Genomic DNA, 23945 nt, shown 5'->3' on the forward strand with positions numbered 1-23945 from the left:
TCTAAGGTGGTCAGCAATGAGTCTAGACCTGAATCCCATAGAACACCTGTGGAGAGATCTAAAAATGGCAGTTTGGAGTAGGCACCCTTCAAATATCAGGGACCTGGAGCAGTTTGCCAAAGAAGAATGGTCTAAAATTCCAGCAGAGCATTGTAAGAAACTCATTGATGGTTATCGGAAGCGGTTGGTTGCAGTTATTTTGGCTAAAGGTTGTGCAACTAAGTATTAGGCTGAGGGTGCCAATACTTTTGTCTGGCCCATTTTTGGAGTTTTGTGTGAAATGATCAATGTTTTGCTTTTTGCTTCATTCTCTTTTGTGTTTTTCATTTAAGACAAATTAAATGAAGATAATAATACCAAAGAATTTGTGTTTGCAATCATTTTCAGGAAGAAACTGAGTATTATCTGACAGAATTGCAGGGGTGTCAATACTTTTGGCCACAACTGTATACTGGTCTATACATACGACCACAGATTTGTGCGTTTCTTGCCCTTTGTTGTCAAATTCTAATATGGCGTCGGGAAATTCCAAATTTAAAGGGCAAACTAATAGATCTCAGAGGGCATGGGGGTGCCACAAAACCCAAATCTTTGGGAGAATCCCCTAATTCAGTCAGCCCAACTAAGTCAAGGTATCCTATATAGACAGAACAGAGGAGAAACATAGGTCTTCTCCAACTACTTTCAATGCATGCCATGGGAAATTGGCACAGGGGAGACAGTCTCAAAGAGATCTACTTCCTGACTTTCACGACTTATCTCAACAAACTAATCTGGCCAATAAAACAGATAAGCTAGATGAGATGGACTTGTCACAATCAAATAAAAGGAAAACTTTAGAGGGAGGGTACCGAAGTAAAGGGGTAACAACTATTGACTTGGACAGCACCTCGGAAGAACTTTCTAGTAATGATAATCCACCTCTTCCCAAGAAGGGTCGTCCTGGGGCCTCATGCATAAGTACTCCTTCACTCGACTAAGGCTAAGTTCACACGTACCGGAACTCTAGCGGAAATTACCGCGAGAATTCCGGAATTCCATTCCGGGGGAAAATCACATTTTAAATTCCCGCGATTTTCCCACGGAAAAACTAGCAATTTGCAAGCGTAATTAGCTTGCAAAATGCTAGCATTTTCCAAGCGATCTGTAGCATCACTTGGAGAACTGATTGACAGGTTGGTCACACTCGTCAAACATAGTGTTTGACAAGTGTGACCAACTTTTCACTACTGAGGCCGCCTATGCAGCATCAGTAGTAAAAGATAAAATGTAAAAAAAGAATAAAAAATGGTGTTATTCTTACCTTCCGACGTCCCGCCCAGCAGTTCCCAGTAATCCTTTGCGAAAATGCCCGCGATGACGTGCGTTCTCACGGGATCGCGACGTCTTGCGGTAATTCGCGATGAAGTCGCGTGAATGACCGCAAAACTTCGCGATCCCGCGAGAATGGACGCCATCGCGGGCATTTTCGCGAAGGATTACTGGGAATGAGAGCGTGGAGAGGCGGGAAGGCTGCGCGGGACATTGGAAGGTGAGAATAACAATATTTTTAATTTTAAATTCTATTTTTTACCGGGATATGGTACCCAAAGCCCGGAGGACAGTCTCCTCTCCTCCGGACCGTGGGTACCATCCGTAAATGTTCTGCTTACTTTCCGCATGGTGTGCACAGCCACATGCGGGAAGTAAGCGGAACAATGCATTCCTATGGGTGCGGGATCGCCGCGATTCCGCAAAATTAATGAGCATGCTGCGGTTTTTAAAAACCGCAGCATTAGCACAGCATTGCGGAATCCCATAGGAATGCATGGATTGCTTATTTTTTGCATTTTCGCGGCAAAATCGCGCGGTTAAAACCGCCGCTGAAACGCGAAAAAATGCAACGTGTGAACTTAGCCTTAGTCAATTAGGAGATATTCCTCTCTTCAAATAAGCAGGTGTCAGAGGGTATATTAGCCAATTCTTGCAAGTCGCTCAAAGACTCTATTACTATAAGCTTCGAGACTTAGAGAAATCTCATTCAGGAAGTGTGTGACAAATAATAAACGAGGGCAGGATCACTAAAGTGGAGGATAGAACAGAAACTCTCATTCAGCAAAACTTGAAAGAGGAGGTTTTGTATATGAAATAAAAGTTGATGGACATAGAAGATAGGAGCCATCGCAGCAATCTTAAGCTTGGAGGGATCCCGGAGTCCATAATTCAGGATGATCTCGCTGGGTATGCTAAAACCCTCTGTAATGTAAAATGTCTATAAAGTATGATGTTTTCTGTAATCTTCTATGAAAAAGTAGCCTGTCAGCTTTTGCAGCCCCCTCCTTTTGTCCCCCTTAGCAGCTGTCTGTGTGTGTGCTCTCTGCCTGCATCTGAAACATGATACTGTCCATTTCCTCTCGTAGCCTTCCCCCCTCTTTGCACAGCCAGGAAAGGAAGTCCTTTGTTCTCTAGAAATGTGCTGGGATCAATATGAGTAGTATTAAAACAAGTCATATCGCAAAAACCATATGGGACAGAGATATAATAACCATATCATTGAGTAGGCAACGAAACCAGCTTACCAAGCCCTAGTTTTCATGATCCTAATCCCCCCAGAAACTGAGATATGGATTGCTCCCAAATGGGGTGTCTTAATTATGGCATGCTTGGTATTGCTGGATTCGATAAATCACAAACAATGATGCCCTATGTGTGTTGGTACAGGCTTTTCTTGTTTAGATATAGTTATTCTAAGTTTTGTAGCCAAATCATAACTTAGAGAAAGGGGGGTTGGACCTCACCAGACCGCCCATTTCGTGAGGTCACAGATCCTAGGCAATAAGGTATTCCCTACCAAATTCCAGTCAGTTGGAGCTACAGAGTCCGTGCTGACAAGAACCCCAGATGAGTGGGGACATTTGGCTATGCGGCCCATCCCCCCCAGCCACATGGTCTGCCTAATATCACCTAAGCACATGTAAGTGTTACTCTTTGTTAATCCTTTTGTTTTATACTGCATTGTACATACTTAATGTCTCAATTTTGTATCAATTCTTTATCTATGTAATCACTGCCCTTTTTGGAATAAATGATAAAATCTATTAGCTCTGTCTCCATGCTCTAAGAAACGAACTATGCGCCTTTTTTGGATAATTACGCTACTGTTCGGGTTGGCTTCGAACCCCTCCATTAAGCCTATAACTTAAGTGGAGAAACCAGGAGTTGGTGGCAGAGTGGTGTGTGCGGTTGGTTAGGCTTGTTGGCAGTCCAGAAGGGTCTTATATTGCTGTATGAGGGGCTGCGGCCACAGCATTGATAATTCCCTTACTGCAGTAGTCTAATTGGCCGTGCACAACAAGCAGCCTGTCCGGCGACTAATTACCCTAGGTGCAGTTCCCTGACTGACCTGAGGGTAAGGGGGGTTCCGGAGAGCTGCGAGTTCCAAAGTGGAACTGAGAAAGTGGGATATACATAAATCCCCGCAGTTCTTGGAAGGTTGTTAGCAGTGGTGGTGTATCCAAAATACCCCCTGGGGTAAATTGTTAGAGCAAGATTAGCTTGCTGTGTTTTGGTCACACAGTGCCAGTGGTGGGATAACTAAGATAAGCCCCCACTGTGCCTGTGATAGCCATGTGCCGGCAGTGCGTTACGTCCCTCCATCCGCTGACAAACCCGTGTCAGTGGTGGGATCGTGACATATTGCAGGGGGCATTTATGCACACTTTATCGAAGTACAGTTTATCAAAGTACTGGCAGTTATAACATGGATGAAATGTGACACGCATCTCTATTCTCTTCATACAGGTAACCACCTCTTTCAATCTCTGCTCTGAATCAACTCCTCCATTCAATGTCAGCAAGCAGTTAATCCTGAATGCTCTATGTCTTTTCAACTCTGCAAGCTTATATCTGGTATATATTTATTTCAACTTACTCTGCTTGTCCCCTTTTGCTCTGAGGTCAAGAAACTTTTCAAAGTGGTTTATGATGCATGTTGGCCTGGACATTGGTTTGTCTGATAATTACCTTTATTGTGCCCTGCTGTCTTAGTTTAGTTTGATTGATTAACGAGAGAAGAGAGAGAGAAAAAAAAATCTAAGCCTTAGATTCCTATATATTCAGACCTAGCTTGGGGGAGCATTTATGCACACTTTATTGAAGTACAGTTTATCAAAGTACTGGCAGTTATAACATGGCAGTTAGACAGGGCAGGAGACAGGTAAGACATTTATATACATCTACTCCCTGTACATTTGGGGTACAACAAATATATACCATATGCATTTGTGTAGAATCATAGAATCATAGAATCGTAGAGTTGGAAGGGACCTCCTGGGCCATCGGGTCCAACCCCCTGCTCAAAGCAGGATTCGCTAAATCATCCCAGTCAGATGTCTGTCCAGCCTCTGTTTGAAGACTTCCATTGAAGGAGAACTCACCACTTCTCGTGGCAGCCTGTTCCACTCATTGATCACTCTAACTGTCAAAAAGTTTTTTCTAATATCTAATCTGTGTCTCTTCCCATTCAGTTTCATCCCATTGCTTCTAGTCTTTCCTTGTGCAAATGAGAATAAAGTTGATCCTTCTACAATGTGACAGCCCTTTAGATATTTGTAGACAGCTATTAAGTCTCCTCTCAGTCTTCTCTTTTGCAAACTAAACATTCCCAAATCTTGCAACCTTTCCTCATAAGACAGGGTTTGCAGACCGGTCACCATTCTGGTCGCTCTTTTCTGAACTTGCTCCAGTTTGTTGATGTCTTTTTTAAAATGTGGTGCCCAAAACTGGACACAATATTCCAGATGAGGTCTGACTAAAGAGGAGTAGAGGGAAATAATGACTTCACGTGATCTAGACTGTATGCTTCTGTTAATACATCCTAGAATTGCATTTGCCTTTTTTGCTGCTGCATCACACTGTTGACTCATATTCAGTCTGTGATCTATTAGTATACCCAAGTCTTTTTCACATGTGCTGTCACTTAGCCCTATTCCTCCCATTCTATATATGCTTTTTTCATTTTTATTGCCCAGATGTAGTACTTTGCATTTCTCCCTGTTAAAAACCATTCTGTTAGTTGCTGCCCACTTCTCCAGTTTATTTAAATCTTTTTGAATCCTCTCTCTCTCTTCTCTAGTATTAGCTATCCCTCCTAGCTTTGTGTCATCAGCAAATTTAATCAGTTTACCCTCAATTCCTTCATCTAAATCGTTGATAAAGATGTTGAACAATACAGGGCCCAGGACAGAGCCCTGTGGTACCCCACTTGAGACATTCTTCCAACTGGATGTGCAGCCATTTACGACCACTCTTTGGGTCCGATCACTAAGCCAGTTATGAATCCACCTAACAGTTGCCTTGTAATTTATATCCTGGCCGCTGCATTCACACACATCCACCGCCCTGGCATTAACTCTCTACACTCCATCCATATCGGCCCCTCACTTCTTTCCTCTCCTATTTATAGCACTCACACTCTTTTCACATTGTTAAATTGCACATATCCATTCAGTCCCACCATTCAACATAAGAGACGCTCTCACAAATCACTTAACCATCTGCTCACTCTTTCTATCCTCCTTCTGCTAGTCGCAGGAGACATTGCTCCCACCCCTGGTCCCCCATGTTATAGAAAGTCAAACCCCCCAACTGCTACACTCAGAAACCCCTCTAATCTTATTAATATTCCCTGCATGCCTTCTGTCTCTTAATTGTGCCCTTTGGAATTCTCGCTCAGTGTGTAATAAACTCCTTCATCCATGACTTCTTCCTTTCTAATTCTCTTAACCTCCTGGCTCTTACTGAAACCTGGATCCAGAAGTCAGACACTACCGCTGCTGCTCTTTCATATGGGGGATTACACTTCTCTCATACCCCAAAATCAGACAAAAGAGCAGGTGGAGGCGTTGGTCTGCTTCTATCACCAAAATGTACCTTTCAGGTTATCCCTCAAGTATCCTCACTAGTCTTCCCTTCTTTTGAGGTCTATGCTGTCAGACTCTAAACCCCCTTCTCCATGCGAGTGGCGGTAGTGTATCGTCCTCCCAGCCCCTCCCATCAGTTCCTGGATCATTTTGCCACTTGGGTTCCACATTTTCTCTTCTGTGACATCCCTACCCTCATCATGGGCGATTTCAACATCCCCATTGCTCTTCCCCTCTCCCCATCTGCTACTCACCTTTTATCTCTAACCTCCTCGTTTGGCCTTTCACAGCTTACTAATTCTCCAATGCATGAAGACGGAAACTCCCTCGACTTGGTCTTCTCTCAGCTTTGTGCAGTGGATGATTTCACAAACTCCCCTCTCCCGCTCTCTGATCACAACCTTCTTTCATTCTCTATCAAGAACTGCCAGGCCGCTCAGGTCACCCCCACTGTCCATACTTATAGAAATATACAGGCCATTAACACCAAGAAACTTACGATTAACTTGCGGTCTTCATTGGCCCCTATCTCCTCCCTCTCATGTCCTGATTCTGCGCTGAAGCATTACAATGAAACACTTCAAACTGCCCTGGATGATTTTGCACCCCCTATAAATAGACCACAACACAGACGGCGACAACCCTGGCACACCCTGCAAACACGTTTCCTGCAGCGGTGCTCCAGGTGTGCTGAACGTCTATGGAGAAAATCCAATCTATACGAAGATTTCATCCATTATAAGTTCATGCTTAGAACATACAACACTGCCCTTCACCTCTCCAAACAAACCTATTTCAACACCCTTATCACCTCACTGTCCAATAACCCGAAACGTCTCTTTGACACTTTTCATTTCCTGCTCAACCCAAGAGTGCAGGCCCCAACCACAGAGCTTCGAGCTGACGATCTGGCAAATTACTTCAAAGAAAAAATTGATCATATCCAACAGGAAATTATCTCCCAATCATCTCATACCATGCACTTTCCTCCCTCCCCCACTGCATCTAGCTCACTCTCTGAGTTTGAACCAGTCACAGAAGTAAGCAGGCTCCTTGCATCTTCTCGCCTAAACACTTGCACCAGTGACCCATTTCCGTCACATCTGCTCCAGTCCCTTTCCCCTGCTGTCACCCCTCAGCTAACTAAAATATTTAACCTCTTTCTCTCTTCTGGTATCTTTCCCTCCTTATTTAAGCATGCCATCATACATCCACTACTTAAAAAACCATCCCTCGACCAAAACTGTGCCGCTAACTATAGACCTGTCTCTAATCTTCCCTTCATCTCTAAACTCCTGGAACGCCTGGTCCACTCCCGTCTGATCCGCTATCTCTCTGATAACTCTCTTCTCGACCCTCTCCAATCTGGTTTCCGCTCTCTACACTCTACTGAAACTGCCCTCATTAAAGTCTCTAATGATCTACTAACAGCTAAATCTAACGGTCACTACTCCATGCTAATTCTCTTGGTTCTCTCTGCAGCATTCGACACGGTGGATCATCAGCTCCTCCTCACTATGCTCCGCTCCATCGGTATCAAGGACACCGTTCTCTCCTGTTTTCCTCCTATCTCTCGGACCGCTCCTTTACTGTATCTTTTGCCGGCTCCTCCTCCTCTCATTTTCCCCTTACTGTTGGGGTTCCTCAGCGATCGGTTCTAGGCCCCCTCCTCTTCTCCTTGCACACTGCCCCTATTGGTAAAACAATCAGTAGATTTGGTTTCTAGTACCATCTCTATGCTGATGACACCCAATTATACGCTTCTTCTCCTGACATCACACCAGCCTTTCTAGAAAACACCGGCGATTGTCTAAATGCTGTGTCTAACATTATGTCCTCACTATATCTGAAACTGAACCTGTCAAAGACTGAACTCCTTGTGTTTCCTCCCTCTACTAATGCACCTATACCCAACACTGCCATTTCCGTGTGTGGTTCCACTATTACTCCCCAGCAACATGCACGCTGTCTTGGGGTCATACTTGACTCTGAGCTTTCATTCACACCCCACATCCAATCACTGGCTCGCTCTTGTTATCTGCATCTCAAAAACATTTCTAGAATTCGACCTTTTCTTACCTTAGACTCTGCAAAAACTCTTACTGTTTCTCTTAATCATTCTCGTCTGGACTATTGTAACTCTCTTCTAATCGGTCTCCCTCTTACCAAACTTTCCCCCCTCCAATCTGTCTTGAATGCTGCAGCCAGGATCATACTCCTCGCCAATCGTTACACCGATGCCTCTACCTTGTGCCAGTCATTACACTGGCTACCCATCCACTCCAGAATCCAGTACAAACTTACTGCCCTCACCCACAAAGCACTCCACGGCTCAGCACCACCCTACATCTCCTCCCTTGTTTCAGTCTACCACCCTACCCGTGCTCTCTGTTCTGCTGATGACTTGAGGTTAGCATCCTCGATAATCAGAACCTCCCACTCCCGTCTCCAAGACTATACACGTGCTGCGCCAATTCTTTGGAATGCACTTCCCAGGTCAATACGAGTAGTCCCCAATCTTTACAATTTTAAGCATGCCCTGAAAACTCATTTATTCAGACTGGCCTACTGCCTCAACACATTAACCTAATCTATCCCTGTGTGGCACAGCCAAAAGTTTTTACCATAACCAGGTTCCCCACATCATGTTCCCACATGCATCTATTAGCCCTCTGTGTCTGTACTGTTATACAATTAACATTATGGCTGGTCCAAACAATTCAGGCAATTGTTACCACCCACCTTTCGTGTCTCCCCTTTTTCCCTCTTGGTATCGGTTATGATCTATGTGATTATTGTTATGCTGTAATGTCTATCGTCTGTACAAGTCCCCTCTGAAATGTAAAGTGCTGCAGAATATGTAGGCGCTATAGAAAAAAAATTTATTATTATTATTATATTGGTGGCAGCGGCCGCGCTGTTCGTCACACCCTCTTTAAGAAGACAATCCCCTCTCTTTCAGACATCCAGTTAACTATAGATTGGATTCACAGATCACCCCGCCCAAAGGGTATCCCTTTGGATAAGCCTCGGGACATCATCTTACGTCTACTTTTCTACGAGACTAAGGAAGGGATCTTAAAATTCATAAGGGATAGAGGTGTTTTTCCAGCCCACTATGAACACATTAAGGTTTTCTCAGATTTCTCCAGAAACACCATGGAGGCTAGGAAATCATTCAAAGAAGTGACCACTAAACTGAGAGACTAGGGAATATCTTACAGGTGGGGTTTCCCTACCAAATTAATAGTGTGGTACAAGGGAAACAATGTCTCGTTACTTAATACTGAAGAGGGACGTGATTTTGTTGCATTTATTCAAAATGAGCATAAAGATAAAGGATGATTTTCGTGTTAGAGGTTATATATAGGGAATCTAAGATATAAACTATGTTCTAATGACGGTATAAATTATTCTAATAGAGTTTTGGCTGGTCGCGTAGGACCTTCGCCACATTTTCTTTACCCCAAAACTAAGGAGGGAAACCAAGGTTGGTTTTTCCCAGGAGAACTCCATAGTTTCACAATTTACTTTAAACCTTTTATTGTTTGTCTTGTTTTTGCTTGATTTTTAAACTATATAAGAATTCTTCTAGACTTTGGTCTTCTTGTTTGAATTTTAGATACAGATGGAAATAAATGTATTGTCCTATAACGTAAGAGGTCTTAACAGCCCATACAAACGACATGTTACATGGAGGGAAATAAAATTATACCAAGCTGATATCGTATGCCTACAAGAAATTCGCTAGGGATGACCATCCAGTGTTTCAACACAAACATTATACCCATACCTTTGAAGCATTTGGTGAAAAGAGGAAAGCTGGGGTTATGACCATAATCAGTAATAAAATACCATTCCAGTTGATCAGCGAGGTAGTTGACCCAAGGGGGAGATTTCACCAGGGCTGTGGAGTCGGAGTCGTGGAGTCGGAGCTCATTTTGGTGGAGTCGGAGTCGGTATAAAATGGTCCGACTCCGACTCCTAAAATATATAATAAATTGGGTACAGTAGGTCAATGCAGAATGTGCTGAATATTTTTTCATAGGAATTTGGGAAAGTTACGAAATGTCCTATAAATGGCTGTTCTATTCCTGATCTAAGGCTACATTCACACACAGCATTTTTGCTGCATTTTTTGAGGATACGTTTTTCAGCTGCAAAAGCAGATCAGCTTTTTAAAAAACCGCATCACCTGAAAGGTTTTTGAGCTCATAGATAATGTTTTCAATAGCAAAAGCAATTAGAAATCTGCTCTATCTATCCATTTATCCATATCTGTCTATCCATATCGTATCTGTACCAAAAAGAATGAAAGTCGGGTAGCACACAAACTAGCACTCCTTTTTTTTTTAGCACCAGTCAGGTACAGCTCATAGCTGCCCAAAAGGACGCCCAGAACAGGCATTGCTCGCCTTCAGTAACACATCAACATCAATTGATAGTTGGAATAAATAGACTGCATTCATCACATCTTAAGGTGCAGGCTTTATTTTCAAGTGTAGGGGTGTGCAGTATAAGGTTCTGCAGCAGCTGAGGTGTGCAGTAGGAGATTCTGCGGAACAGTATGAGGTTCTGCCCGCCCCTAGTTTTGATCCTGGCTAAAACTGTTTCTTATAGATATGGCGAACCCTCTGGTAACCCTAAATGAAGGTCAATGGACACAGGTGGCTGAATTGAAGGAATTGCTTAAACACCTATTTAGCGTGACTAAAAAATTACAAGCTGAGGATTTAACTCCTGGCATTTTCATAAGGGAGTGGAAGAATTTGCTATTTTGCCTGTCCCAAAGAGGAGATTTAATCGCAGATGGCATTTCTGCTTCAATGAAACGGAGACACAGCTATTGGAAAATAAAAATTCTCTGGCAGCTGTTTATGTGGACCCAAGTCATCGTATATTGCTTGATGATCAACAGCTTACTAAAGGAAAAGAAGCTCTGACTGAAGTAGCAGTTAGGATGAGTGGCCTACAGGAGGACTGCCAGGCGCAAGAGGACTTGGGTCCTGACAGTGCTACTGCTGCCATATCTTCATCCTCATCAGATGAGGAGTTTGACTTTGACAAGTATTTGGATGATATGGAGCAGGCAAAGCATTGCTGCAAGGAAAAAGATTTCACTCTGTCTCCTATAGCAAGCAGATTGACCATATTTCAGCAAAATGTTTCACTTGCTCTCAAAGAAAAATTCAACCGTTCATCAAAACTGACTGTGCACGAGACAATTCCTTTATACTTGGAAATTGTAAGAGATGTTGCCCATGTGGTTACGGCTTTGCCTCCAACCCAAGTTACTGTAGAGAGGTTGTTCTCTGGCCTTAAAATTATTAGGTCAGATTTTAGGTCATCTATGAAGGAGGATCTGATGGAGGCAATTCTATTTCTTAGAACAAATTCATAGACTGCACAAATGTTGTTTAGTATGTTTTTGTTGAAAACTGTTTTTTGCCACTTACATAGTTTATTACATAGTGTTTTATATATATATATATATATAAAATATTGATATTACATAGTGTAGTGTATTACATATTTACAATTTATTAGTTTTTTGTGTTCTGAAGTTGTATTCCAATAAATATATATTATGTTCTATCTAAATATCTTGATTATTGTATCATAAAAATGATTAAATGTCTGATGTTCACATTGTACTACAATACATTTTTCACTTAAATATAAGCAATATGTGTGGGAGTCGGAGTCATGGAGTCGGTGGAAGGGAAATTGAGGAGTCGGAGTCGCAGGTTTGGCTTACCGACTCCACAGCCCTGGATTTCACATATTGTTATGTAAACTTAATGGCAAAATATTCACCATTGCTAACATCTATGCACCTAATACAAAACAGTTCCCTTTTTTCAACAAAGTAATTTGAAAAATTAATAATATCAAACAGGGTGAACTGTTGATATTGGGAGATTTTAATATGGTGCCTGACAAGCGTATGGACTCCTCCTTTCCTGCACGCTTATTGGCCTCATCCTTGGGTAACTGGTTGCTCAAGAATGAGCTGTTTGATGCTTTTAGGTGCCTAAACTCGTCCTCCCATGAGTATACCTACTATTCTGATGTTCATGGCTCCTCGTCCAGGATAGATTTATTTCTTACAAATATCTTCTCCTTACCTAAATTCAAAAAGGTTGAAATCCTTATTAAATCCTTTTCTGACCATACTCCCTAATGGCTAAATTTGTAATATGGCCCCCGGTTAATAACACCTTTTTGTGGAAAACAAACCTAACCATACTCAAAATCCCAAAATATCAAAAATCTTTAGAAGACTCTATAAGAAACTACTTTACTTCAATGAAAACTCTACTGGAACCATAGATCCATTTACTCTTTGGCAAGCTCATAAGGCAGTTATCAGGGGATGCCTTATGCAGCTTTCCTCCAGACATAAAAAGAAAATAGGGAAAAGATATCTAGTCTACAAGCGAGTATTAAAATAAAAGAGGAACAGCAGTCTAAATTAAGTACTCCGTCTCACGCTACTCATATGGAAATTCTGAAACTGAGACAAGAGCTCAGCACACATTTTGACTGAGTATGTCTCGGCTCTCAGAGCCTCAGAACTCGCTTCTTACTCAAAGAATCAACTAACTAAATATATGATGAACAAACTTAAACAAGATCGTATTCGTAAAAGAATATCTCAAATTCGTTCCTCATCGGGAGTCATGAAAACACATGCACAGGACATTGTGAATGTCTTTTCTGCATTCTTTGAAAAATTGCATAATTTAAATCTTGATCCCACAATTCCTGCCCCAAGCCAGTTGTCTATTGATTCATTTCTCTCTGGCTTGAACCTTCCGCAAATTGATAAATTGGAGTTAGAGATTCTTAATCGCCCTATTAGTACGGAAGAAATAACCAACACTATTAGTCACCTTAAGCCACTGAAATCCCCAGGCCCGGACGGCTTTATTAATGAATATTACCAACTATTCTCTAAGCTTTTGTCCCCACAATTGCAATCTCTTTTTGGTCATGTATAGACTTGTGGTGCCTTTCCTAAAAATATGTTGGAAGCTACGATCATAATGTTACCCAAAGGGAAGGATGAACTTGACAAGGTTGAAAATTTTAGGCCTATTTCCCTGATTAATGGAGATGTTAAGATTTATGCTAAGATCCTGGCTGATAGGCTTAAGACCATATTACCGAAATTGATCAAAGATGATCAAGTAGGGTTTATTGTAGGCAGGCAAGCGTCCGACGGCACAAGGAGGATAATAAATATTTTGAACATGATTAGGTCTTCTAATGTCCCCTCTTTGTTCTTGTCCCTAGATGCCGAAAAGGCTTTCGACAGAGAAAATTGGGTATACCTCCAAAATATCTTATCTTAGTTTGGATTTAATGATAAATTTATTTCTAGTGTCTTTTCTTTATATGTAGAGCCCAATGCTAGAGTATACATGAATAATCACCTTTCTAAACCCTTAGCTATTACAAATGGCACCAGGCAGGGGTGTCCCTTCTTATCCCCCTTGCTTTTCGCAATCGCTATAGAGCCTCTTGCTGAAGCCATTAGGGCATCAGTCTCCATATCAGGGATAGAAACTAAAGTCCATTCACATAAAATTCATCTATTTGCTGATGATCCCTTTATATCAGTCACAAATCCGCTTGAAACAGTTTTCTAACATTCCTTTTTTTAAAATCAACTAAGCTAAGTCCAAAATTCTACCTTTTAACTTAACACGAACGGATATTGAGGACGTTATAGGCCAGACTAAATTTCAGCTAGAGGAGAGGCGCTTGACATACCTAAGCATCAATATTACCTGTGATCTCCAAACGATTATCCCATAAAATATTGATATTCTGGTTAAGACCATCTCTAAAGACTTTATCCATTTTGGGCTTTTAGAACTTACATAGCTTGGCAGGGTATTGGCGGTCAAATCCTTTATCTTACCTAAGATCTTGTAAATTTTTAGGACAATCCCCTTAAAAGTGCACATGAAACTGATTATCAAGCTACAAAACTTGATAAACTCATTTATTTGGCCAAAAAAAAAAAAGAATAGCAAATAACATTTTATATAGATGCAAAAACAATGGCGGAGTGGCCTTACCGAACATATGGGCTTATTACCGAGCTACCTTGATCAAGCATAGTCACCAATGGTATAGGGAGGGGGGTTGTCCTTCATGGATGGATTTGGACTTGGCCCATAATAATTATAGCTCTCTACAGACCCTGTTTTTCAAGTTTATGCTGGAATGGATGTCCAAAACTCATAGTCACCTAATTTTTGATGCTTGGAGGAAACTTGCTAAATTTAAAAAACTTGATGATACAATTGCCATTCTGAAATCTCTTCCCCTCAAATTTGTCTCGCACATATATAACTTTCCACTATCAAGTATATGGTATGACTCATGTTACAAAGGTCGGGGGTGTGTGGGATGGGTGTCATCTTCTCTCTTTCTCTGAGCTCAAGGACAAATACCATCTTCCTTCGGCAGAGTTTATGCCTTATTTGATGTTAAAAGATCATATCTAAAAGCTACTTCGCAATAGAGTTTCCTATTTAAAAATTGTCTCTGCATTAGTGGGTAACCCTAACCTCAAAACCAAATGGTCTCTTAAAAGCATTTAACAATTTTAACAGGGATACTGAGTTTTTAAAAAACAATTACATGGCTAGATGGGAGGTAGATTTGAAGTCATCCATACAGTTGGACCAATGGGAATACGCGATCAAACTCTCATATAAATCCACTTTATCGATGAGTTTACATGAGACTTTTTTGACGGTTATGCTTAAGTGGTATTACACGCCTACGTGTGTCACATAATAGTACAGATATTTCGCCTTTATGCTGGAGAGGCTGTATATCATAATTTCTAGTGCTGCCCGAAGCTGCGAAGTCTATGGTCACATGTCAACTTTCATGTAAACTCGCAGACTCCTATTGAGGTCACCCCACAAATGGCGCTTTTGTCCTTGGACTTTGAGAATGTCAGCCCATCCATCAAATTTGTGATCTTACATATCCTCCTGTCAGTTAAAAATTGCGTTGCCACATGGTGGAAAAAACCTGATGTGCCTAAACTTACTGCTATCATAGACCTCTTGTTGGATGGAAGAGAAAAATGCTTTCAACCTAGGTACCTTAAATAAGTATTACTTGAAGTGGGCAATTTAAGGTTCCGATAATTCTGCCTTTATTCATTATCTTTATTTAATATGTCTATAGTTTGAATTATAAAAATATCTGTAAGTGTATTTTAATGACCAGTGTCTGGAAGTAGAGTGGAGCTCTCTAGCTTTTTATTTTCCCTTGTCCCTTTTGTTTCCCCTTTCTTTCCCTTTTAAAGATAAAATTTCAATAAAAATCATTTGAAAGGAAAATTCTTGGAGATCAGGAGAAGTCCAAGAAGACTGGAGAAGAGTAAATGTTGTTCCTATCTTCACAAAAGGGGAAGAAGGTGGACCCAGGGAACTTTAGGCCGGTGAGTCTCACTTCTACAGTTGTGGCCAAAAGTATTGACACCCCTGCAATTCTGTCAGATAATAGTTTCTTCCTGAAAATGATTGCAAACACAAATTCTTTGGTATTATTATCTTCATTTAATTTGTCTTAAATGAAAAAACACAAAAGAGAATGAAGCAAAAAGCAAAACATTGATCATTTCACACAAAACTCCAAAAATGGGCCAGACAAAAGTATTGGCACCCTTAGCCTAATACTTGGTTGCACAACCTTTAGCCAAAATAACTGCGACCTACCGCTTCCAGTAACCATCAATGAGTTTCTTACAATGCTCTGCTGGAATTTTAGACCATTCTTCTTTGGCAAACTGCTCCAGGTCCCTGATATTTGAAGGGTGCCTTCTCCAAACTGCCATTTTTAGATCTCTCCACAGGTGTTCTATGGGATTCAGGTCTGGACTCATTGCTGGCCACCTTAGAAGTCTCCAGTGCTATCTCTCAAACCATTTTCTAGTGCTTTTTGAAGTGTGTTATGGGTCATTGTCCTGCTGCAAGACCCATGACCTCTGAGGGAGACCCAGCTTTCTCACACTGGGCCCTACATTATGCTGCAAAATTTGTTGGTAGTCTTCAGACTTCATAATGCCATGCACACAGTCAAGCAGTCCAGTGCCAGAGGCAGCAAAGCAACCCCAAAACATCAGGGAACCTCTGCCATGTTTGACTGTAGGGACCGTGTTCTTTTCTTTGAATTCCTCTTTTTTTCTCCTGTAAACTCTATGTTGATGCCTTTGCCCAAAAAGCTCTACTTTTGTCTCATCTGACCAGAGAACATTCTTCCAAAACGTTTTAGGCTTTTTCAGGTAAATTTTGGCAAACTCCAGCCTGGCTTTTTTATGTCTCGGGGTAAGAAGTGGGGTCTTCCTGGGTCTCCTACCATACAGTCCCTTTTCATTCAGACGCCGACGGATAGTACGGGTTGACACTGTTGTACCCTCAGACTGCAGGGCAGCTTGAACTTGTTTGGATGTTAGTCGAGGTTCTTTATCCAACATCCGCACAATCTTGCGTTGAAATCTCTTGTCAATTTTTCTTTTCCGTCCACATCTAGGGAGGTTAGCCACAGTGCCATGGGCTTTAAACTTCTTGATGACACTGTGCACGGTAGACACAGGAACATTCAGGTCTTTGGAGATGAACTTGTAGCCTTGAGATTGCTCATGCTTCCTCACAATTTGATTTCTCAAGTCCTCAGACAGTTCTTTGGTCTTTATTTTCTCCATGCTCAATGTGGTGCACACAAGGACACAGGAAAGAGGTTGAGTCAACTTTAATCCATGTCAACTGGCTGCAAGTGTGATTTAGTTATTGCCAACACCTGTTAGGTGCCACAGGTAAGTTACAGGTGCTGTTAATTACACAAATTAGAGAAGCATCACATAATTTTTCGAATAGTGCCAATACTTTTGTCCACCCTCTTTTTTATGCTTGGTGTGGAATTATATCCAATTTGGCTTTAGGACAATTCTTTTTGTGTTTTTTCATTTAACACAAATTAAATGAAGATAATAACAAAGAATGTGTTTGCAATAATTTTCAGGAAGAAGCTGAGTATTATTTGACAAAATTGCAGGGGTGTCAATACTTTTGGCCACAACTGTATACCAGGAAAGATATTTGAACAAATTATTAAACATGTATGTACGTACCTGGATAAGAATGAAATGATTAACCAGAGTCAGCAAGGGTGTGTAAAGTCATGTCAGACTAACTTAATTTCCTTCTATGACAATCACTGACTGGATGGATCACGGAAATGCTGTAGATATAGTATATCTTGACTTCAGAAAAGCATTTGACAAAGTCTCTCATACAATCCTTATTGAAAAAATGACTAAGTATGGAATGGACAAGGCAACTGTTAGGTGGATTCATAACTGGCTTAGTAATCGGACCCAAAGGGTGGTCGTAAATGGCTGCACATCCAGTTGGAAGAATTTCTCAAGTGGGGTACCACAGGGCTCTGTCCTGGGCCCTGTATTGTTCAACATCTTTATCAATGGTTTAGATGAAGGAATTGAGGGTAAACTGATTAAATTTGCTGATGACACAAAGCTAGGAGGGATAGCTAATACTAGAGAAGAGAGAGAGGATTCAAAAAGATATAAATAAACTGGAGAAGTGGGCAGCAACTAACAGAATGGTTTTTAACAGAGAAAAATGCAAAGTACTACATCTGGGCAATAAAAATGAAAAAGGATATACAGAATAGGAGGAATAGGGCTAAGCAACAGCACATGTGAAAAAGACTTTGGTATACTAATAGATCATAAATTAAACATGAGACAACAGTGTAATGCAGCAGCAAAAAAGGCAAATATAATTCTGGGATGTATTAACAAAAGCATACTGTCTAGATCACGAGAAGTCCTTATTGCCCTCTACTCCTCTTTGGTCAGACCTCATCTGGAATACTGTGTCCAGTTTTGGGCGCCACATTTTAAAAAAGACATCAACAAACTGGATCAAGTTCAGAGAAGAGTGACCAGAATGGCGACCGGTCTGCAAACCCTGTCTTATGAGGAAAGGTTGCAGGATTTGAGAATGTTTAGCTTTCAAAAGAGAAGACTGAGAGGAGACTTAATAGCTGTCTACAAATATCTGAAGGGCTGTCACATTGTAGAAGGATCACCTTTATTCTCATTTGCACACAAGAAAGACTAGAAGCAATGGGATGAAACTGAATGGGAGGAGACAGATTAGATATTAGAAAAAACTTTTTGACAGTTAGAGTGATCAATGAGTGGAACAGGCTGCCACGGGAGGTGGTGAGTTCTCCTTCAATAGAAGTCTTCAAACAGAGGCTGGACAGACATCTGTCTGGGATGATTTAGTGAATCCTGCTTTGAGCAGGGGGTTGGACCAGATGGCCCAGAGAGGTCCCTTCCAACTTTACCATTCTATAATTCATTGCTTTATTTTGAATGGTGCAAAAGGGGGGTGGATTTGAACTTTCATTTTTTTATATTTTTAAAAACTTTTTTTTTTACTTTTTGCATACTTCAATAGTGTCAATGGGAGACAAGAAGCTGCAGTTGTCTGATTGCCTGTGCTACATACAGGCGATAATCAGATTGCCTGTGTTTAGCAGAAATGCTCACTTGCTATAAGCGCTGACCTCCAGTCATCGCTCATAGCAATCCAGCTATGACAACAATGGAGGTCTGCTGGAGTCCTCTGGTTGTCATGCCAACCCATCCATGACCTGTGATCACATGACAGGGTGACTGATGGGTGGGATTTCCAGCGCCCTTCTGGTAAGCGCGAGTTAAATGCTGCTGTCAGAGATGACAGCGGAATTTAACAGGTAACAGCAGCGGGTGGATCTCGATTCCCCCCGTGGCTGTTAGAGGCACATATCACCTGTTAAAACAGCTGACATGTGCGGAGAAAGATGTAGGCTCAGCGCCGGAGCCCACATCAAAGAGAGGGATTCCGACGTAGGCGTACTATTACGCCCAATGTTGGAAAGAGGTTAATAATTGCTTACATTCTTCTCTTCTTAAAAAGTTTAAGAGGAAGTCAGGTCCTCAAGATATCATTGAGGTTAATTTGGAGGAGGATAAGGAGTATGTGGTGGAAGGAGTTTTGGGTTCCAGACGTGTGAGACGTCGACTGCAATATCTCATCAAATGGAAAGGTTTTGGTCCATAGGATTAATCCTGGATTGATGTGGAATATTTGCATGAGAATCGCCCAGTGAGTTGTGTCAGCGGTTGAGGATCTCAATGGGTCCAATGGCCTCTCGTAGAAGAGGAGGTACTGTTATGCATTTGGGTTTGAACCACTGAGCCTGTGCATTGTGGTGTTTAGTTTGTTATTCTTGCTGCAGTCTTTTTAGGGTAACAGGTTTTCATTTGCTCATGTGTCTGCCCCATCACCTTCCTGGTGCGGCTTTATATTTTTTCCCCCTCTTGGTATTTGTAATGTTAGGGTTAGGGTAAGTAAGATATGTCTGTAAAGTATGATTTTGCTGGAACCTTCCAGAATCTTCCATTCAATGAGAAAATCTGCTTGTCACACACTGCAGAGGTGACCCCCACCCCCCTTCACTCCTTAGCAGCGCAGCTGTGTGTATCTGCTCTGCCTGCAGCTGTAATAGGACACCGGCCATTTCCTGTCCATTCTCCCCTGCAAGGAATGTTGGTTAGCTAAGTGAAAGGATATATTTTGTTTAAGCACCATGCGGCTGAATAAAACTATGAGAGATATTAAAATAAGCCTAGCACGGGCTCCGGTTGCGACAGAAAAATGAAACGGACATTTCTGTGATCTGCGCGGACCCGGCTTCCCTACGGTGGCTCTTGCGAAGTTCTAACCCCCCCGAAACAGAGATATGGATTACTCCCAAATGGAGTGTCCTAACTACTACATGTTTGGTTTTTAATTATTGTATTCAATAAACTGGGAAAAATGATACCATCTGCGTGTTTATACGAGCATTCCTCGTCGAGATATAGTTAGTATAAGTTTTTAGTTAAATTGCAACTTAGAGAAAAGGGGGGCTGAACCTCCCCAGCCAACCTCTTCTGTGATGTCACACAGCAGACCTTAAGGCATGCCAGTGTACAAACCAGTCAGTTAAGCTGGAGTTTTCATGCTGAAAGGACGCACCAGATGTCCGGAGATGTCTGGCTGGCTGGCTGCCCATCCACATGGCTTGCCTAAAGACAATTGAGCAACTGTAAGTTTTAATTTCTGCTTTTCATCCCTGTTATTTTATATTTGCAATGTACATATCTAATGTCTCAACTTTGTAACTACTTTTTATCAATGTAATCAATGCCCGCCTTTGGGGAATAAATCATAAAATTATCAGTCTGCCTTCATGCTCTAAGAAATGAACACGTGCCTTTAGATAATTATGCTACTGAATTGGGTTGGCTTCGAACCCCTCTTAAGTCTATAACTTAAGCAGAGAAATCGGGAGCTGGTGGCAGGGTGGTGTGTTTTGGTTGGTTGGGCTAGCTGGCAGTATGGAAGGGTCTTATATGCTGAATGGGTGGCTGAGGCCAAAGCATTGATAATTCCCATACTGCTGCGGTCTAATCGCCTGTTCACAACTAGCAGCCCGTCCGGCAACTAATTATCCTAGATGTAGTTCCCTGACTGACCTGGGGATAAGAGGGGCGCCGGAGAGCTGCGAGTTCCAAAGTGGAACTGAGAAAGTGGGATATCCATAAATCCCCGCAATTCGTGGAAGATCGTTAGCAGTGGTGGGGCATTCAAAATAACCCCCCTGCGATAAATTGTTAGGGCAAGACTGGCTTGCTGAGGTTTGTCACATGGTGCCAGCGGTGGGATAACTAACATATGCCCCCACTCTGCCTGTGATAGCCGTGTGTCAGCAGTGCGTCGCATCCCTCCGTACGCTGACATACCCGTGGCAGCGGCGGGATTGTGACAGTATTTCCTACTGGTGATGATCTCATTTGGATGTCCAGTCATACTGCTGTAATTTAACTCTGTTAACTTGAAGATATGTAGTTAATCTGCAGGTGATCACGTTATGATGCCGTCCAGCGCCTGCACGCAGCCGAATTCAGTGGGGAGAAAATGATCTCTATTCTCCCTGCCAGTATTCGGTATTCAATCACAGGGGTGGGGGTGGCACCAATTCAGTCATGCTCTGAGTATACATGCCCCCAACCCTGACTGACAGCCGGCCGCAATGTAGAGCCAGTGTCAGTCCCGGCTGGGGGCAGGGCTACAGTGGCCGCTCTGTATACTCAGAGTATAGTGAAATATAGAATGAATTCAGCTCACTCTTATGAAGAACTTCACATGGTCCGTATGTGTAGCACAGGATTTGGGTCAGTTGCAGATTTTGGTTTCCCTTTTTCCCTCCTTACTGTACGCTAGATAGAAATCCCTGTATTGAAGACACACAAAGCTGGAATATTCCACTGAAAAATGAAGTCTCGGATCTTTTTTTATTAAAATAAGTCCCTTTCTTATAGATATCTTAATGTATTCCTTTTAAAATACTACAAACCAAGGACAGACAAAGTTCTAAACGGTGAAAAAAAACATTAATAAATACATGACAAAGGCAACAAGCACATCCCAATGTACATACAACTACACACGACAGACGTCAGGCATGGGCGACCACAGACATGGCCGAGCCACACAGCTAACAGCAGTTGTCTTTGTATTGCAGAGTTTGTTCCAGTGTAAAGTCTCGCTGATCAGGTGACCGGATAGATAGAATGGACTGTAATACTTTAAGGCAAAAAGAAGGGAAGACTGTGCAAAACAAAACGTATCAGTACCAGGTGGCTGTGTGCATTTGTACAGTGTAAGAGCAAAAATAAATAACATTGCGATGAAAAAAATGAAACAAATGTCCCAGTCTGAAAATGTGTCAAGTAAAGGAATTTCACGAACAAATGTCAAATTCTGCTTGCAAAAATAGAGATCTTAAAAAAAGGGAAACCATTAAAACCTGTAAACTTCCCTGCACACTGGGCCGTGGGAAGGAGAACACTGATGCCCTCTGGTTACCGATGCTCACTCAAATCTGGATGATTCGTGTTTGACACTGGGTGAACATTTCTTTAAAATCATTTTTCTGTGCAACCACAATGGTTTCGGGATCTGGAGACTTCTGTACTTTTGCCACAGCAAAGTTAATTCCTTGAGCCAGTCCAGCATGAGTTATATTCGCCACCTGGACCACTGAACTACGAATCTTTGCGAATGGAGACACAGCTCGACTACTGCTGCTATCAGCTGGAGAGGCTGTAGAACCGGAGCCAGGACTTGATCGTCCAGAAAGAGAGGCGGGAGCTGGGTCTACAGATAACAGATGTGGAACAGGGTCATTTATAGACACATCAAGCTGAGATGGCCGGTTAAGTAGATCTGCTTCAGATGCCTTCATGGAGGGCGAGTCTTGCCCAGGATTATTGCTCAGGGGGAGATGATCCACCTTCTCTTTCTTGTCACTCTGTGTAAGGCTGTTTTTGGTCTGAGCATCTTGAACAAACTGATGACAGTAAACATCAATAGGGGTCCCAAAATCTATGAGGACATTTTCTTCAGGGGAGGCTTCACACTTAGTGACCTGGATCTGAGTAGGAATGTGGACATTAATCTCAGCACTGGTGATTGACTGGGAGCGGCTCCCCAGACGAGGGACGGAGGCAATGATTCCACAACTGGGAAGGATGTAATCTACTTGACCAATGTTCTCCAAAGAGCCAATGATTTGCCCTTCGTCGTCAGACTTGGGAATGTAGTCATCGGAATGGTAAGAGTCACTGTCTGAAGAAAGGTCCAGGTCCGATTCGATGTGTGCTTTACCATCGCTGCCAGGATTTTCCAAGCTGCTATCGGATTTCCACAGACTGACCTGCAGATTTGGCTTCAGGAAGCCTTTCACTTCTGCCTTGTTTAAGGTTCCTAACTTTCGTAAACTTCCAATGTTTGTCTGTTTGACCTTCTGGTTGAGGGAGGAGAATTTACTCATCAGGAAGTTTTTACTCTGAGCAAGGCCCACAGGGTTGATCCCCAACTTTGGCCCTCTGGAGCGTATACCCATTATTTCCACATGAGGTTTGCTGCTTTTCCTAGAAAAAAAAAAAAAAAGATAACAAAAAATGTATTATTTTTGTTCTCCGTGACTGACACATCAAATCCTTATGGCCAATGTTCTCACCTCTCCAACTTCTTCTCAAAGATGAAAACATCTGATCCAAGGGCTTGTTTTGTGATCCGCAGCATTTCTGCTATACACAACAGCGTATCTGCAAATCAGACAAGAGTACGGGTAATAAAGTCAAGCCTTTCTGTAAGGGCCTGTGATGTGAAGATTTGCTGTGGGCAGCAGGGTGGCGTCCCTTGCTCGCCCTACTGGAGGTTCACATTAGTACGTCAGACTCCTACTGTAAGCACTACACTCCGGAGTTTTGCCCAGAGATTGAACTTTCCCTATTAACCACACGTGCGAAGTCGCAGAGGATTTTTTACTCAGGGTTTTACTTTATACTCTAATTAAATAGGTTTATTTCTAGTATCCTAACTGTTAAATATAACCCCTATTGCTCCATAATGTATGTGTGTCATGAGCATGCCTTACTTTGCACTCCATAATGACATACAGTATGTTTTATTGATATATTGTGAGCGGTCATTGTAACTTGTCAGCAGTAGAAGCAGGTCTAGTAGACATAGCCAGGCTCATGTCTCAACTGCTGGAGCCGGCATTCACCCTTTTGATTCTTCAGTTGCTATTGTCTAAGCTTTTAGACAAGGGAACGTCACTCCATTGTCTCCTACTCTGTACTCTGATAGTATAGTAATGTGCTAATGAGTTGTCAGGAACAGAACTGAAAGCCTAACAATGGCCCTGGGTCTGCTATGTACAGCTAAGCCAGGTTTAAATCACTGCAATGTTGAAGTAATGCAGAGTACTATGAAAGCAATCAGAAGACCGGATCTTCAAGTCACCCAGTGCAGACAGAACTGATCTGCTTTTATTCAGGCTCCTCCAAAAAAGTAGCATTAGGGCCAGCTGCCCTCCGCT

The 23945-nt window shown here is 42.1% G+C and overlaps 1 protein-coding gene across 3 annotated transcripts in view; it reads right to left on the reverse strand.

The window, feature by feature from the left end:
* Positions 1–21329: 21329 nt before the first annotated feature.
* The window catches only part of INPP5F (inositol polyphosphate-5-phosphatase F), a 248256-nt gene continuing 245640 nt past the window's right edge, over positions 21330–23945 (reverse strand). For all 3 annotated transcript variants that reach the window (XM_073564276.1, XM_073564275.1, XM_073564277.1), the window contains 2 exons: positions 23079–23166; positions 21330–22989 (listed from right to left, as the gene is read on the reverse strand). In XM_073564276.1, the coding sequence (XP_073420377.1) occupies positions 21933–22989; positions 23079–23166 (1145 nt within the window). In that variant the 3' untranslated portion in view covers positions 21330–21932. The remainder of the gene's footprint in view (positions 22990–23078; positions 23167–23945) is intronic.

The sequence above is a fragment of the Dendrobates tinctorius genome, unplaced genomic scaffold (genome assembly GCF_039654945.1).
Source record: "Dendrobates tinctorius isolate UK_male_01 unplaced genomic scaffold, ASM3965494v1 ptg000443l, whole genome shotgun sequence".
In the NCBI taxonomy this organism is placed as follows: domain Eukaryota; kingdom Metazoa; phylum Chordata; class Amphibia; order Anura; family Dendrobatidae; genus Dendrobates; species Dendrobates tinctorius.